The sequence below is a fragment of the Anomaloglossus baeobatrachus genome, chromosome 4 (genome assembly GCF_048569485.1).
Source record: "Anomaloglossus baeobatrachus isolate aAnoBae1 chromosome 4, aAnoBae1.hap1, whole genome shotgun sequence".
NCBI classification, from domain to species: domain Eukaryota; kingdom Metazoa; phylum Chordata; class Amphibia; order Anura; family Aromobatidae; genus Anomaloglossus; species Anomaloglossus baeobatrachus.
Window position 1 is genome coordinate 593,318,855 of NC_134356.1, and position 18,821 is coordinate 593,337,675.

The following is an 18,821-nucleotide window of genomic DNA, read 5'->3' on the forward strand; positions in this document are numbered from 1 at the left end:
TGTAACGTTTAATTTGAATGTTTGAACAAAAATATCTGATAGAAATTGTAGGAATTGTACACATTTCTTTACAAACACTCCACATTTTAGGAGGTCAAAAGTAATTGGACAAATAAACCAAACCCAAACAAAATATTTTTATTTTCAATATTTTGTTGCGAATCCTTTGGAGGCAATCACTGCCTTAAGTCTGGAACCCATGGACATCACCAAATGCTGGGTTTCCTCCTTCTTAATGCTTTGCCAGGCCTTTACAGCCGCAGCCTTCAGGTCTTGCTTGTTTGTGGGTCTTTCCGTCTTAAGTCTGGATTTGAGCAAGTGAAATGCATGCTCAATTGGGTTAAGATCTGGTGATTGACTTGGCCATTGCAGAATGTTCCACTTTTTTGCACTCATGAACTCCTGGGTAGCTTTGGCGGTATGCTTGGGGTCATTGTCCATCTGTACTATGAAGCGCCGTCCGATCAACTTTGCGGCATTTGGCTGAATCTGGGCTGAAAGTATATCCCGGTACACTTCAGAATTCATCCGGCTACTCTTGTCTGCTGTTATGTCATCAATAAACACAAGTGACCCAGTGCCATTGAAAGCCATGCATGCCCATGCCATCACGTTGCCTCCACCATGTTTTACAGAGGATGTGGTGTGCCTTGGATCATGTGCCGTTCCCTTTCTTCTCCAAACTTTTTTCTTCCCATCATTCTGGTTCAGGTTGATCTTTGTCTCATCTGTCCATAGAATACTTTTCCAGAACTGAGCTGGCTTCATGAGGTGTTTTTCAGCAAATTTAACTCTGGCCTGTCTATTTTTGGAATTGATGAATGGTTTGCATCTAGATGTGAACCCTTTGTATTTACTTTCATGGAGTCTTCTCTTTACTGTTGACTTAGAGACAGATACACCTACTTCACTGAGAGTGTTCTGGACTTCAGTTGATGTTGTGAACGGGTTTTTCTTCACCAAAGAAAGTATGCGGCGATCATCCACCACTGTTGTCATCCGTGGACGCCCAGGCCTTTTTGAGTTCCCAAGCTCACCAGTCAATTCCTTTTTTCTCAGAATGTACCCGAGTGTTGATTTTGCTACTCCAAGCATGTCTGCTATCTCTCTGATGGATTTTTTCTTTTTTTTCAGCCTCAGGATGTTCTGCTTCACCTCAATTGAGAGTTCATTAGACCGCATGTTGTCTGGTCACAGCAACAGCTTCCAAATGCAAAACCACACACCTGTAATCAACCCCAGACCTTTTAACTACTTCATTGATTACAGGTTAACGAGGGAGATGCCTTCAGAGTTAATTGCAGCCCTTAGAGTCCCTTGTCCAATTACTTTTGGTCCCTTGAAAAAGAGGAGGCTATGCATTACAGAGCTATGATTCCTAAACCCTTTCTCCGATTTGGATGTGAAAACTCTCATATTGCAGCTGGGAGTGTGCACTTTCAGCCCATATTATATATATAATTGCATTTCTGAACATGTTTTTGTAAACAGCTAAAATAACAAAACTTGTGTCACTGTCCAAATATTTCTGGCCCTGACTGTATATAGGTGGGAATCGGTATTCATCATACACATGGCCTATATTTCAATATGTGATAAAAGTTGCAAATAGTAATTCAACTTTGAAAAATTTGCCCTATTAAAAAAATCTCCATCCCCTGAGTTGGGTATAAGAATATAAGAATATAAGAATATAAGGCGTGCTATACTCAACCTTCCGAGGTCCAGCGCTGAGTCTTGGCCACTGCTCCCAGAGTCTGGCATTGGCTGTGACGCTGATGGTGTGTCACCCAGGCAGTGAGCTCAACATCTCTAAGAGGAAAGTTTTGTCTACACTGGCCGAGCCGCTTAGCTCACTGACTGGCTGTCATCAAGTTCTCAGCACCGCAACTAATGCCAGACACCAGGAGCTTAGGCAGAGACTTGCTGGGGGGCCAGGAAGTATAGGGCACTTTATCCGTTCTTATATATTCAAGACTGCACTGGTGTATGAGGATTTGCTGAAAGAGAACAATCCCTTTAAGGCCTGCAACACACATCTGTGCCTCCAGTACGTGTTTGGTACGTTTTTACACGTACCGGAGACACGTTGACCAATGTTACCCTATGGTAGATGGCACACACAAGTAAAATCACACGGAACGTGTGTCCGTGTGATTAGTACGCGTGTGCGTTTTCCCACACGGCCGACATGTCCGTTTTTGGCGGTCAGCACGCAGGCACGGACCCGCTAAAGTCAATGGGTCCGTGGCTGCACGGACGGCACACGTAGCATGTCCGTGTTCAGCACGTACCGTCTGTTTAAACGAACGATGTTGGGTTTTTGGGTTTTTTTTGTTAAATGTCAGTCTACTTACCTTTTTTTCTGCTGTTCTCAGTCATCATGCCTTTGGCGCTCGGTCTGTATGCTCCCCTGTCGCATACTCACCGATCCCCGTTCATCAGCGCGGCGAAGAACAGCTGTTCCAAAGATACGCGGCTTCAATTAATTTGAAAAAGCCGGCCTCTCATTAATCAATCTACTATTCCGTGCGTCCCCCGCCCACAGGCGCCTATGATTGGTTGCAGTTAGACACGCCCACATGCTGATTGACAGCTGTCTCACTGCAACCAATCACAGCCGCCGGTGGGAGGGTATATACTGTGCAGTAAAATAAATAATTAATTAATTTAAAAAAACCGGCGTGCGGTGCCCCCCAATTTTGATACCAGCCAGGGTAAAGCCATACCGCTGAATGCTGGTATTCTCAGGATGGAAAGCTCCACATTATGGGCAGCCCCGCAGCCTAAAAATATCAGCCAGCAGCCGCCCAGGATTGTCGCATCTATTAGATGCGATAGTTCTGGTACTCTACCCGGCTCTTCCCGATTTGCCCTGGTGCGTTGGCAATCGGGGTAATAAGGAGTTAATGGCAGCAACCCATAGCTGCCAATAAAGCCCGCTTTACACACTACAATATATCTTACTATGTGTCAGCGGGGTCACGTCGTAAGTGATGCTCATCCGGCATCGTAAGGTACATTGCAGTGTGTAACAGCTACATGCGATTGCGAATGAACGGTAAAACGTTCATCGCACGCACGTCGTTCATTCCTCATGAATTGAACGTCAGGTTGTTCATCGTACCCGGGGTAGCGCACATCGCAGTGTGTGACACCACGGGAACGATGAACAGATCTTACCTGCGTCCTGCGGCTCCCGGCCAGCAATGCGGAAGGAAGGAGGTGGGCGGGATGTTTACGATGTGACGCCAAACGTCCTTCCCACTCCAGGAAGTGGACGTTCGCCGCCCACATAGAGGTCGTATGGACGGGTAAGTACGTGTCACGGGGGTTAATCGTTTGTGCGGCACATTCAACAAAATTGAACGCACATACGATGGGGGCGGTTACAATCGCATACGATATCGTATGCAGAATCGTAACATGTAAAGCAGGCTTAAGTCCTAGATTAATCATTGCAGGAGTTTATGAGACACCCCCAATGATTAACCTGTAATTTAAAGTTAATAAACACACACAACGAAAAATCCTTTATTTGCAATAAAAAACACTAACAAATACCCTCGTTCACCACTTTATTAAGCCCCAAAAACCCATCCATGTCCGGTGTAATCCACGGAGGTCCCGCGTCGCTTCCAGCTCTGCTACACGAAGGTGACAGGAGCTGCAGAAGAACACCACTGCTCCTGTCAGCTCCACGCAGCAACTGAGGTGAGTAGCGATAATGTCACTCAGGTTACTCGCGGACACCGCTGGATCCTCCAACTGTGACAGCAAGTCGCCCGACTGACAGCGATGAAGTCACAGGTGAGTTGCGGTCACGGGTGGAGGATCCAGCTAGCCGCGGGTAGCCTGAGTGACAGCAGCGCTAATCGCGCTGCTTACTTCAGTCACTCAGGGGATTAGCGGTCACCGGTGAGTCCTTCACGGGTGACCGCTAATCAGTACGCGACACCCAGACAGAGCCGCGGTATGACAATGAAGTTGGGTGAAGTTCACCCGAGTTCATTCTCATCGCGCAACTCTGTCTGCTGTCAGCCGACATGTATCAACGACATTGAGCATCACACACGGATCATTTCACACGGACATTACACGTACACATACACAGCCATTCCACATGCACATACTGCTAGCATACGCCATCACACGGATGTCATACGTACCGGAGAAACGCCCATAAAAAACGGAACACGGACCCGAAAAACGGAACGTGTCACACGTACGTTTTTTATGCGGAAGTGTGTTTTAGGCCTGAGGCTGGATTCAAACAATCATATGGCATCTGATGCGAGTGCATCAAATGTGATATGCTAATCACCCTCGACTCCCGCTGTGTTGCCAGCGTGTGCAGAGTGTCATTAATCTCTCCATCTCATCCTTTGTCAGCTGATAAAATTATCGCACTGCACATGGATGTCATCTGAGTGCAGTCCGATGTTTTACTTGCACCCATATAGTTGTATGGGTGCAAGTGACACGTCTCTCACTGACAATCACAGCATGCTGTCACGTTTCGCCATCTGGTCTCCTTCTCACATTGCACTCGACCGAGTCATACACTCGTGTGAGCGTGCCCTTAGTGTTATTGTAGCTTGTACAATCTGACAAAGGCCCTCGGACCCGTAAAAGTTGATAATCCCAGTCATATTGCAACGTGCTCCTCTTTTCACATGAATTGCCGTATATATTGAATATTCTGTTTATATATATATATATATATATATATATATATAAAGAGTAGTGATGTAACTTTTCTTATCTGGTTAGTGGATGCCCTTTCTTGTATCTCCCATTTTCTCCTTTCGGTAATCTTATTGTTATGTTATGCTTCTTCATTTCCAGATAAGGGTTAATAAAGAGCAGGATCATTTCTTAATCAGCCCGCGTGGAGTGGCCTGTAATGAAGTGTCGGCATCAATCCTAGTAAGTAATAAAATAATTAAAGGAGCTGATAGACATAAAATAACTGATCAGTGGTCACTTGTATGAGTATATGGGCTTATTCCCGCTCTCATCTTCTCTGTACAATACTTATGAGTGTATTATTATAATAAGTCATTACCCTATGATCAGTTTATAGGGACATTTTTAGGCCCCCTCATTTTATGAAATATTACTCTTACATTGCATGCTCTGTGTGTGGTTTGGGGGCTTCCTTTCATTTCCTTTAATACAATTCCAACTTGCAATGTCAATCACAGGTAAAAGTGAATATTTTGGGGGAGATGGTGGAGGTCGGTAGCTCCATGTTTGAGGTGGACACCAGTGACTTCAGTCTGCACTCAGCCATTTACTCCGCGCGGCCCGATGTGAGATGTATCATTCAGCTCCATACAGCGGCCACCACCGCGGTGAGATATACCACCACTAATATTATACATGGGGGGTGGGGGTTTTTGACCATTGTTGGTCACAGAGGTCTCCTGACTGAGGAAACTCTTGGGATATTCGCAGGTGTCAGCAATGAAATGTGGCCTCCTGCCCATCTCACATGACGCTCTGCTGGCAGGAGAAGTGGTGTATTATGATTTCAATGGAGACATGGAAGAAGAAAAGGACAGGATTGAGCTACAGAAGTGCTTGGGACCAACGTGCAAGGTTTGGCCATGTCTTTTCTTCATTGCTGATTTCTGGATCTCCCTCAGTACATTCTTTTTTTCTGAGACATTGCGGAGAATGATTGTGCTTTGGCTTCTAGGTGCTCGTCCTGAGGAATCATGGGGTTGTAGCTCTGGGCGAATCGGTAGAAGAAGCTTTTTATAAAATTTTCCATCTTCAGGCGGCCTGTGATATCCAGGTAGAGTATATATTATTGTAATGGATCTCAGATTAAAGTGGCAAAAATACATACAGTATGCTGTAGTCAGTTTTTTCCTAGTTTGTTGTGTGAATTTCTTCTGTAGTCTTATTCAATGATCGGCAACCAGTGGCTTCCCCGCTGTTACGAAACTACAACTCCCAGCTGGCCCTGACAACCACTATTGTAAAAGGACAACTCTCAACAGGATTGTCAAGGGATCTGTAGATCATTGATTAATACTATCTAACCTATGGCTCTCCCGTAGATCAGTGTCCAACCTGTGGCTTTCCTGTAGATCAATGACCAATATTGCCCAAGCTGTGGCTCTGCAACTAATGCAGAACTACAATGCCCAGCTGGCCCTGACAGCCACTGTTGTAATAGGACAACTCCCAGCAGGACTGTCAAGGGATCCGTAGATCAATGACCAATACTGTCCATCCATCCAGTGGCTCTCCTGTAGATCAATGTCCAACCTATGGCTTTCCCGTAGATTAATGACCAACCTGCGGCTCTCTAACTAATGCAGAACTACAAGTACCAGCTGGCCCTAACAGCCACTCTTTTAAAAGGACCATTCCCAACAGAATTTTCAAGGGGTCCATAGATCAATGATTAATACTGTCCAAACTGTGGCTGTCCAACTAGATCAATGTCCAACCTGTGGCTCTCCCGTAGATCAATGACCAATATTATCCAACCTGTGGACCTCCAACTAATGCAGAACTACAACTCCCAGGTTTCCCTCACAGCCACTGTTGTAAAAGGACAACTCACAACAGGATAGTCAGGAGATCAGTAGATCAGTGACCAATACTGTCCAACCTGTGGCTGTCCAACTAGATCAATGTCCAACTCGTGGCTCTCCCGTAGATCAGTGACCAATACTGTCCAACCTGTGGCTCTTCACCTAATGCAGAACTAATAGTCCCAGCATGCTGGCTGCATTGCCAAGCTGTAAGTTGTATTAATGGACTCTGATCTGCGGACAGCCATGTTGGGAGTTGTAGTGGTGCAGCAGCTGGAGAGGGTCTGATAGACCTCTAATGTAAAGATCAGATAGATAATGGTTCCCAGAAGATTACTGTTTCCATGTTAGCCCCAATAATAAAACCTATAGGGGGATGTTTCTGGGTTCTAATAAAGGTTTGTATACAGCTCCCTGGACTTTCATAAGTGATAGTGTTGGCCTCCTCAAATGGGGCGAAAAAACATTTAAGACCATCTCGGGCTCCAGGGCCCAAGTGCCAGAGCTACCATTATAGGTAAAAGCCTCATTATTAATGGGATTGACAACCTCTGGAATCATTTTTTTTACTCAAATGTATTTGGAAGTGAAAAATAATTTTTGAAATTGGTCTTCATTAAAAATGTTGCATAGTTTGGCTTTCACAGTCTTTGTTTTCCTGCAAATTCAACTTTGATACCTTTGATATAGTCTATGTCCATAAATCAGCGAGAGGAGCTTTGAAAAAGACAGACAAAAGAGTTACAAACCCTCAATCAGACCATCATAGTGACAGTTGACTCCTTCTCCGATTAGCAATAGAGAGTACAACACAGAGGTTATTGAAAAAAAATAAAAAAAATTTTTTAGAAAACCCAATTTCAGTTGTGATTTTTAGTCCCAATGACCTGTATTTAAAGGGAATGTGTCATCAGGTTTTTGCTACCTGATCTGAGAGTAGCATGATGTAGGCAAAGAGACTCTGAATCCAACGGTGTATCACTAAGATTACTGGGTGCAGCCATTCTGACACAATCAGAGTTTTTAGATTTAGCCATGTAGCGGACCTGAGAGAGCTGTTCCGCCCACAACAGGCTCTGTTTATACAAAGTCTATAGACTCGTATCGTTGAACTCTGTGTATCAGCCTTTATCTCCTGATGTCTTGGGATTACATAGCAAAAAACCTGCTGACAGATTCCCTTTAAGAAAACGGTCAGCTTTATATTACCCTCTGCACTCCTGGTCTCTGAGCCATTAGTGGCGTATGCATGACATCCCCCATAGCATCCACAATGCTGCCTCACACTAGAGGACAGCATCGCCCTAAAGCCCCCAAAAAGGTGTGAAATTAATGGAAATAAGCCTTTACATGTGCACGAGTACTTAACCATGTCATCAATCACAATGGCAGTTTCTATACATTACTTTGACAATATAAAAACCTTATGTTCTAGGTTTCGGCTGTGCCCAGTGCTGGAGGGCCAGAAAATCTCATCCTGCTAGATCGGGAAAAGTACCGTCCACATGAAGTGGGCACAGTCGGCTGGGCCGGGAGCATGTTTGGACCCATGCAGAAGAGCAGATTGGGGGAACATGAATTTGAGGCTTTAATGAGAATGATGGACAATTTGGTGAGTTTCTTGAAAATCGTTCACCCCAATACTTTAAATGTCCTTCAAGCAAATATATATCTTTTTATTACTCTTAGTTTAGTACTCTGTGTTCATTGGGTTGCGGCATTGTCTCGAACAGTTTTGCAGTATTTGGGTTTATAGATCCTGGGGCACTTTGCAGCCTGATTCCTGACATCACTTTGCGAAACCATTATTTGGCTTTGTGATTGGGCGATCACAAGATAAGGTTTTAAGATCCATCATACATAATAATATATAATAGTGTGTATATTCCATAGGGTTACCGCACAGGCTATTCCTACCGGCATCCATTTGTACAAGAGAAGACAAGACACAAGAGTGACGTGGAGATACCCGCCACAGTGACCGCATTTGTCTTTGAAGAAGAAGGTGTCCCCCTGTCAACACTACGACAACATGCCCAAAAACAGCAGAAGGAGAAGACCCGCTGGTTAAATACACCCAACACTTACCTAAGGGTCAATGTGGCAGAAGAAAATGTGAGCAGCCAGAAGAGCAAGACCACGGTGAGAAGCAACTTAACATCAGTAAAAACATTTTATGGTAGATAAACCTAAATGGCAGCCTATTCAGCATAACATTTTTGAAAATATGACGACTATAAAAGCTTCATTGTCACGATTCCACTGTGCAGAGCATCTTGCACACAGGGGATGCTCTGCTGCGCCTTCCTGAATTACAGAGCCGGCAGTGACGTGTTTCCTTTGTGCAGAGCATCTTGCATTTGGAGATGCTCTGCTGTGTTTCTTTCGGTTGTTTGACAGCACAGGAATCCATGCAGGATCTGGGAGGTGCTGATTACTCAGGTGTTCCATCCTCCTTGTAATTACTCTGTTTCATTACTAAGCATGCTCTCTCAGAAACTCGCCAGTCGTACATTCTGGTTCTGCAGTTGTGCTCTTGGCTTGTGTTTGTGCTTGTGTTCTGATCTAAGTTTCTTGACCCTGGACCATTGTTTGACTCTTCTCTGCCCCCTCCCTGTTCTCGTTGTTATCTCCTGGCTTCTGACCTCGGACCATTACCTGACCACGTCTCTGTCTGCTCCCTGAATCTACAATGTACTTTCCTGGAATTCTGACCCTCGGCCTGTGACTTGACTGCATTTCTGTTTACTCCCTGTGTCCTGTCGTGTCCTCCGGTTTCCTGACCCTAGCTTGTCTGACTACCCTTACAATACTATCCGTAAGTAGTGACTAGCATCACATTGCTGCTGTTCTACATTTCACCACAAGGTGGCAGTAATCATTCTGACACCTACTGCTGTGTCTTAATTAATTCATTTATTTTATGCACTTATATAGCTCTATTAATTCCACAGTGTTTTACAGACATGTCCCCAATGAGGATTACAATCTAAATTCCCTATAGGTATGTCCTTGAAATGTGTGAGGAACCGGGAGAACCCCGAGGGAAACTCACACAAACATAGGGAGAACATACAAACTCCTTGCAGATGTCTTCTGTTTTTACCCTAGTTTCTTAAAGATATTCTGTCTGCAGGATTTCACTCTCAGAACTTTTTATATGCGCATGTACCTCTTTCAAAGACAAGTCTAGCAATAGTTTTACACTGTCAGTCTGTTCCTGCGTTACTGAGAAATCAGTGTTTTAACTGATATGTAAATGAGTTGTATTCCTTGCCCAAGGCTGCATCTTCCTACTTCACTGATGACTAGTGACGGGCAAACCCGAACTGTAAAGTTCAGGCTCTGTACCAGATACCCAGTGGATGACCTAGTGTCCGTGCATGGACCCCGAACACGGAGTTCTCATGGGATCCCATGTAACTGTTCAGATTTGGCCAATCAGTTATTTTAAAAAAATTAATAAATAAATAAAGGAAAAAGAAAATGGAATAGAGTAGGAGCGTAATACTTACTGAGTCTCCCACGCGGATGTAGCACTACTTCCGGGTTGCTCATTAATCCTCATACGTATTCACTGTTTCTCCCACCTATTCCGCCATTCTCGGCATCTGTGATTCATTGTAGTTAGACTATGCTTACACCCTGTGTGACAGCGTCTGTGATTGGTTGGAATCACACATGCTGTCTGCGTACCTGCGTATAGTGTAAACATAAATAAATTGGCACAGGGTCCCCCCATATTGTGATATCCAGCACAGATAAAGCATACGGCTACAGGGTACAGCCCCCACCCGTGTGCTTATCTTGGCTGTGTTTGAAAAGAAGAGGGACCCTATTTTTTTAACATAATTTAAATAATTTTTTTTTAAACAGTGTGTGGTTGCCCCAATTTTGATACCTTGCCATGAGAAAACCGACAGCTGGGGGTTGGTATTGTCAGACTGGGGAGGCCAATGGTTATTGGCCCCCCCATCTAAAAATAGCAGCCTGCAACTGTCCAGAATTGTCAGAGCCATTTGATGCGACAATCCCTGTACTTTACTTGGCTCATCCCAATTGCCCTGATGCGGTGGCAATCAATGTAATATAAGGGCTTAATGACAGCTCACAGCTGACACTAAGCCTTAGATTAGTAATGGAAGGTGTATATGAGACCCCCCTCAATTACAAATACTGTAAGGGAAAAGAAATAAACACCGAAAAAATCCTTCATTTGAAATAAAATACAAAAAAACCCTCTTTCTCCAATTTATTAACCCCAAACACCCATTTCTAATGTAATCCACATGAGGTCCCAGAACGATCCTGGCTCTGTTACATACTGAAGTCACAGTGTGCGGGTACAGAACATGACCGCACACTGTGGCTTTAGCAGAGACTGACTGAGCCACAGCTGTGAGCGGTGACATCACTCAGTTTATCTGCAGTCACAGCTGGAAGTTCCCACAGTACCCCACCTGTGACCACAGGTAAACTGACCTCAGGTGACCTCATTGAACTCAGCTACCTCACCTGAGGTGAATGGAGTTCAACCAGACCTGCATCTCCTGGCAGAAAACCATGTGGTTTTTTTTGCCAAGAGATGCAGATTTGGTGCTGAAATTTATACACCAGATTTCCGCACAAATAATGCATCTTCTGGCAAAAAACGCATCAAAGCACTATGCAGTTTTCATGCCATATTTTACCCAGGAGATTCAGATTTGATGCTGAAATTTATACACCAAATTTCTGCACCAAATCTGCATCTTATGGAAAAAAAAAATTACATCCAAATTTTTTTCTTGCACTCTATCGATTTTGGAGTCAAGGTACAGCATGCTGCAATTTTTTTTCTTAGGACAAATTCAAATGAGAAAAATAATGCAAATCTGCACTGCCTTATTGAAAAACATTGGTCTGAGAGCAATCCCTTTTTTTTCATGATTGGACTCATCCGATTTATACGCTCATGTGAGCAAGCCCTAGAGAGAATTACATGAACATATAAATAGTGTGAAATTCTGCTAAGATTCCCTTTAAAAGAGATCCAGTTCTTTCCTATTAATGTGTAGACATAAACTTAAGACACAGGATGCAGACGTAGCAGTCACACCCCAGCCATTGTGCCAGACCGCCAGATCCGTATTATATATTGCCCTTGGCGGGTAGGGACTATCACATAGTTTACATTGAGTTCCGGTCCTGTCCGTGAACCTTCTGGTTCTTGGTGTGTAACATGGCTGCTTTCTCTGCTTCATTTCACTTCCATGCGGTGTGGCATCTATCAGGCTACTGATATCCTGGTATTAGAAGATCATTCACCTTAAAGGGAACCTGTCACCATTTTTTTGCCCTATACGCTGCGGCCACCACCACTGGGCTCTTATACACAGCATTCTAACATGCTGTATATAAGAGCCCAGGTCGCTGGGTGTAACATAAAAAACACTTTATAATACTAACATTAACCATGACATACAAAGCCATCCACAACCTGTCTCCTCCTTACATCTGTGACCTAGTCTCCCGGTACCTACCCGCACGCAACCTCAGATCCTCACAAGATCTCCTTCTCTACTCCTCTCTTATCTCCTCTTCCCACAATCGCGTACAAGATTTCTCCCGTGCCTCCCCCATACTCTGGAACGCTCTACCACAGCACATCAGACTCTCCCCTACCGTGGAAAGCTTCAAGAGGAAACTTAAGACCCACCTCTTCCAACAAGCCTACAACCTACAATAACCCTCAGTCCAGTACACCACTGTGCAACCAGCTCCGTCCTCACCTATTGTACCATCACCCATTCCCTGTAGACTGTGAGCCCTCGCGGGCAGGGTCCTCTCTCCTCCTATACCAGTCTGTTATGTACTGTTAATTATTGTTGTACGTATACCCTCTTTCACTGTAAAGTGCCATGGAATAAATGGCGCTATAAAAATAAATAATAATAATAATAATAATACTCACCTAGAGGGTCGCTCCGGTGCACAACAGTCAGATGGGTGTCTCCTTTCTCCGGGACCGGCGCTTCCCCTTGCGGCCATCTTGGTCTTCCTTATTCTGAAGCCGCGGTGCATGACAAGTCTACGTCATACACACGTGCGGCATTGAGGTCCTGCGCAGGTGCACTTTGACCTGCCTTGCGTGTAGAATGCTGTATATAAGAGCCCAGTGGTGGTGGCTGCAGCGTATAGGGCAAAAAACTGGTGACAGGTTATCTTTAACCCCTTCCTTACAGGGCATCTTTTGCTGCGTTTTGAGGTTACAAAGAAGCACCTAAATACATGCATTTCCTTCCCCCAGCAAAGTCTATGAGATTTCTATTTTGATGTCCACACTGTGCAGCTTTTTTTTGCCTCCATCTTGGCTGAGTTTTTGAAGATGCTGCATGTGTGGAGCCCCTGAGGCTTCAGTCGCCACAGGGTACTGTGTACCGCCCCGAGGGCTCGGCTGCGGCTGCCAAACCGCTCGGATCCCTGCTCGTGTACTGCGGGTGGTGGCTCAAGCCTCTCACGGACCCGGGGGTCACGTCGCTCTGCAAGGGAGTTGGCGCTACGCACGGGGAATGCGGGTGTTCGGTTTGGGAATGATAGTTCATGACGCCACCCATGGGTTGTGGTGATGGTGGACACCACCGCTGCGGTGGAGGTACGGGGAGTCCCGGGAGCGGTGTAGTGGCGCAGCTAGGTGTTGACCCCTCCGTGGGTAGGGGATGTTGGTCCCGGGGCCCGGTTGGTGAGGGCCGGGGTGCGGGGTGGAGGGTTGCGGTGCAGCGCGGCGCGGTGCCGGATGGCACTGGTGTACGTACTCTGACACAAGACACTGGAGTTGCTGGTAAACCAAACGGAGTGATGAACGGGGCCCGCAGCCGGCTGCAGCTTTTCCAGTTAGGTTGGCAATGTCCGCCTTTCTCCTGCACCTGTGTGTGAATCTTGACTCCTGTGACTAGGCACCGGTAGCCCGCTCCCCGGCGTATAGGTGTCGGAGGAGCCCGTTTGCCCGCAGACGCTGGCCCTTTGGATCTCTTGCCTTTGGCGGTGGCACTTATCCGGAATGGTTGGGCTGTTGCCTTCAATCGGGACTTAGGTGGGAATGAACCCCTGAGGTCGAGACCGCAATCAGTTGATTAGACTATGGTGGTGGCTTATAGCCTAGTTCGGGGTCTGAGTACCCTGCCTGGTGCTCCGGTATCCAGTTGGCTCCCCGGTTCGGTTCCGGCGGGCCATTACCCTGCCCCGGTCCCTTACGGTTCCACCGGTCGTATTCCCGGTCTCCTGCAGGCGGCCACTACCATCTGCCTCCTTGCCAATGGTGACTGGGCTCCAACCCAGCCACCGGAGTAGTCTGTGGCAGGCCTGAGCACAGATCTGCTTCTCGACACAACCTCCCTCCTTCACTGTTAGAACTCCTCTCTCTACTCACTTGAACTTGACTACTTAGGTTCCCGCCTCCAGGCCTGTGAACTCCTCGGTGGGTGGAGCCAACCGCCTGGCTCCACCCCCCCTGGTGTGGACATCAAACCTGGAGGGTGGTGATAAGGTTTTCTATGTTTGACTGGTGTTACCTAACTGGAAGGGGTGTGATGTTGTGTGTGTGACTACCTGGGACGACCTGGATAGTCCAGGGCGTCACAACTGCACCTCACTTAAGGTGCAGTGCTCAACCCGGATCCAGAGGAGGTTGATACTGGTTTCACCACTTACACAAGACAAACACACAACCAGGTTGCCCTCCCAACTGGGGACCGGGCTAGGATCGGGTGTTAAGGCAGTCACCAAACATGGGGGGCAGCGACCCACTAGTGACAGGGACTCGGGGGAGGAGCAGCCACCAGGGTGAGTTAGGCGCAACACAACAGTTAGAGAGTTGTCAAGCAGGAGAGGAAAGGAGCATATGGTCTCACCGGTGGCTCTGGTGGAACACAGGAGTTTATATGGTCGCCTATGGGAGAGCTTCATTGCTCCCTCAGGACCGGTGCCACACAGGGTGCAGGACTATAGGGAAGATCATTCTTCAAGGTGGTTTTCCAGAATCTGCCAGGACAGGGAGATTGCACGTTTCCCTGGCCAACACAGTGCATAGGATCCGGGGCCTTGTTCAGAGTCAGGCCCCATTGCAGAATCGCGGCACCTGCAAATGGGACGGGGGTTTCACTCAACACGGACTGGGGTCCTCAAGTAGCTTTAAGCCACGGGGATCGATCTTACACGGCGCTAGGAGTAAGGGTCCACCGACCACCACACCGGACTGACCTCCAAAGGGGTCCGGGTTCGACGAGGCCCATCACAGCAGGTGACTGGTACTACCTGGGCGCGCGGCATAACAGTGAGTAAAACAACCTGGAACCACAGAGACTGTCTTCGCCTGTTATTGCCGGTGCCCCACACCTCGGCGCCAACGGCCCAGTAGTACTCCCCTCATCATCCTCCCAGGGGCCCGCTCCACCTGTGGCGAGTGAGACCGTCTTTGCTGCTACTACCAACTGCCTTGGAGGACAGCAACAGCAGCGGTGGCTAATCCCTGGCCGTGTACCGCAGGTTGCTTCACGACAACAACCCCCATCATCACCTCCTATCCCCTTTTATTGAGGACACCTCGGGGCACGAAACCGGGCAGGCCACCGCAACATCCCAGACCTCCGCACCGGCCTGGTGATAAGTAACAGGTACGAGACCAGATCTGAACCCCCTGCCCCCTGGGTCCCACATATGTCAATTCTTTTTGCGTTTTTGCAGCATTTTTGAGTCAATAGATTTGACTTTAAAAACGCATTGGCCAAAATGTAGTAAAACGCGTCAAAAACGGGCGTGCATTTTTTTGGGCTCAAAAACTCTGCTTCTTAAGGCCCCGTCACACTAAGCAACATCGCTAGCAACATCGCTGCTAACGAACAACTTTTGTGACGTAGCAGCGATGTTGCTAGCGATGTTGCTGTGTGTGACATCCAGCAACAACCTGGCCCCTGCTGTGAGGTCGTTGGTTGTTGCTGAATGGCCTGGGCCATTTTTTAGTTGTTGCTCTCCCGCTGTGAAGCACAGATCGCTGTGTGTGACAGCGAGACAGCAACAACTAAATGTGCAGGCAGCAGGAGCCGGCTTCTGCGGAGGCTGGTAACCACGGTAAACATCGGGTAACCAAGAAGCCCTGTCCTTGGTTACCCGATATTTACCTTTGTTACCAGCCTCCGCCGCTCTCACTGTCAGTGCCGGCTCCTGCTCTGTGCACACATGTAGCTGCAGCACACATCGGGTAATTAACCCGATGTGTGCTGTAACTAGGAGAGCAAGGAGCCAGCGCTAAGCATTGTGCGCTGCTCCCTGCTCTGTGCACATTTAGCTGCAGCACACATCGGGTAATTAACCCGATGTGTGCTGTAACTAGGAGAGCAGGGAGCCAGCGCTCAGTGTGCGCTGCTCCCTGCTCTCTGCACGTGTAGCTCCGTGCGCTGGTAACCAAGGTAAATATCGGGTTGGTTACCCGATATTTACCTTAGTTACCAAGCGCAGCATCTTCCACGCGGCGCTGGGGGCTGGTCACTGGTTGCTGGTGAGCTCACCAGCAACTTGTGTAGCGACGCTCCAGCGATCCCTGCCAGGTCAGGTTGCTGGTGGGATCGCTGGAGCGTCGCAGTGTGACATCTCACCAGCAACCTCCTAGCAACTTACCAGCGATCCCTATCGTTGTTGGGATCGCTGGTAAGTTGCTTAGTGTGACTGGACCTTTAGTGGTTAGCAAAGATGCATTGTGTGTGTACATAGCCTATCTCTGCCAGGACATATGGGCCGCTCATGGAGGAAGGGAGAAAGAGCAGATGAAACCCATGTAGTCCTTACAGTAAAGTGAGATACTTGTCTTCAGATATAGCCATTTTTTGTATCATTCTTTTTTTTTATTAAAGGATTGTACACTTTTATAAAAAAAAAAAAAAGAACAAACATTACGAACTCCAACAACACATCTACCTCCTCCCTCACACAGAAAATACCCTTCAATCGTAGCAAAAGGCTTATTATGCACCATCAAATAAGATATATATATATATATGAACACCAAAATACAAAATCCTTGTTTAAGTGTTCCCTTTATTTTTTTTGAGAGTATATATATATATATATATATATATATATATATAAAGTGCAATTTACTATGAATTACTGTACATATATTAGTAAGCACAAAGAAGATATGTAATAATTCCACCACAAGGCTGCTCCATCCCCCTCCTCCCCCTATAGTACTAGTGATATCCTGTAGGCTGCATAGGTGAGCTTATACGTTTTGTGCCGTCCTCCCCTCTATGAGCAGGAACCCCCCATACTTCATGATTTCACGTCTTACCACTGCCTACCAGCTACAGCAGTCCCGGTCGAAACCTAGTTCATGAATGGTTTCCAGGAAATGATCTATTCACAGCACCCACCATTTCCCAAATTTTGCAATTACAAATACCCTCCTTTTCCTAAACTTTACCTTCTCACTAGCTTCCCGCACCGTCCGACCCTTCTCATCTATTCATTGCTATGATAACAACTTCCTCGCTGTGTAGAGCATTTTTAGAAGAACCATTGCTGATTATATCTGTTACTCCCTTTCAAAACCTTTCTAGGCCCGGAAAGGCCGACATCATGTGGAGCGGGTCTGCAGATTGTGGATTACATCTAGGACACAGGAATCGTTCCTCGCTCTATATCATAAAGAAATTGAGTTGTTTTATAAGTACAATGTACTAGATACAGTTGGGACAACCTACAGTATGTGTCTCGCTTAAAGAGGACCAACCATCAGGATTTTGCAATATGAGGTAAAGGCAGTGCCATGCAGGCAATAAGATGCTGAATCCAGGCATATCTACTATAGAAAGATCTGATACTTGGTGGCAAAAATATCTTTAATCAGAGTTGCGGAAATACCCTGCATTTTGATTGATAGGTGCAACGGGTGCGGGCCTTGAAGACTCTACAGTGAAGACTATCAGAGGTATCGTCGCATGTGCAGATTTTTTTTTTTTACATCTGCGCATGCGCAGTTTTCACCACATTGTCTTCAATAAAATGGCATCAGAGATTGTGGTTTGCGCATGCGTGGACTCCGGTGCCAATTTAATGAAAACAGAATTACTGTATCAATGCGCACACGCCACCAACGCCAGCAATGGAGGCGTGGCGCGAGATTCTAATAAAGAAAAGGGGGCACATCATAGCGGAAGCTGGAGGAGGACTTTACAGCGAGGACCCGACACACAAAGATCTGCACCCATTGCACCCGTCAATCAAAGTACAGTGCAATTCTGCAATTTTGGTTAAAGATATTTCTGCAACCAATAATCCGATCTTTCTACAACATGTATGCCTGGATTCAGCATCTTACTGCCTGTATGGCACTGCCTTTACCTCATAGAGCAACATCTTGGTGGTTGGTTCTCTTTAATGAAAATTGGGTAAACTTCTCTAACATTTTCCTCACTGCCCTTCTGGGCCCTATATTCCCAAATTTCTTTACTCCTTACTGGCAGTACTAATTCTAACAGTGACTGGTTCTGCATTGAAATATTTCCTGCTGATTTACCCAAACTGGCAATGCAGTGTATTATTCTATTCAGTGGCCGTCCACGTGTGTCCTCCAACGTCTTATGACCATCTTGCGGCTTCAAGATCTTATAAAGGTCCATGTTAGGCAATTTAAATTCTTCTTGTGTCTGAGAAAAGGATATAAGTACATGACCGGTCAGAATATGCGCCGCACTCATTGTACAGTTAGGTCCAGAAATATTTGGACAGTGACACAATTTTCGCGAGTTGGGCTCTGCATGCCACCACATTGGATTTGAAATGAAACCTCTACAACAGAATTCAAGTGCAGATTGTAACGTTTAATTTGAAGGTTTGAACAAAAATATCTGATAGAAATTGTAGGAATTGTACACATTTCTTTACAAACACTCCACATTTTAGGAGGTCAAAAGTAATTGGACAAATAAACCAAACCCAAACAAAATATTTTTACTTTCAATATTTTGTTGCGAATCCTTTGGAGGCAATCACTGCCTTAAGTCTGGAACCCATGGACATCACCAAACGCTGGGTTTCCTCCTTCTTAATGCTTTGCCAGGCCTTTACAGCCGCAGCCTTCAGGTCTTGCTTGTTTGTGGGTCTTTCCGTCTTAAGTCTGGATTTGAGCAAGTGAAATGCATGCTCAATTGGGTTAAGATCTGGTGATTGACTTGGCCATTGCAGAATGTTCCACTTTTTTGCACTCATGAACTCCTGGGTAGCTTTGGCTGT

The 18,821-nt window shown here is 46.2% G+C and overlaps 1 protein-coding gene across 5 annotated transcripts in view; it reads left to right on the forward strand.

Annotated features, from left to right (window-relative positions):
• Positions 1-18,821, forward strand: part of ADD2 (adducin 2) — a 197,050-nt gene that overhangs the window by 91,585 nt on the left and 86,644 nt on the right. For all 5 annotated transcript variants that reach the window (XM_075346143.1, XM_075346145.1, XM_075346147.1 and 2 more), the window contains exons 5-10: positions 4,849-4,929; positions 5,208-5,357; positions 5,461-5,604; positions 5,705-5,803; positions 7,990-8,166; positions 8,448-8,696. In XM_075346143.1, the coding sequence (XP_075202258.1) occupies positions 4,849-4,929; positions 5,208-5,357; positions 5,461-5,604; positions 5,705-5,803; positions 7,990-8,166; positions 8,448-8,696 (900 nt within the window). The remainder of the gene's footprint in view (positions 1-4,848; positions 4,930-5,207; positions 5,358-5,460; positions 5,605-5,704; positions 5,804-7,989; positions 8,167-8,447; positions 8,697-18,821) is intronic.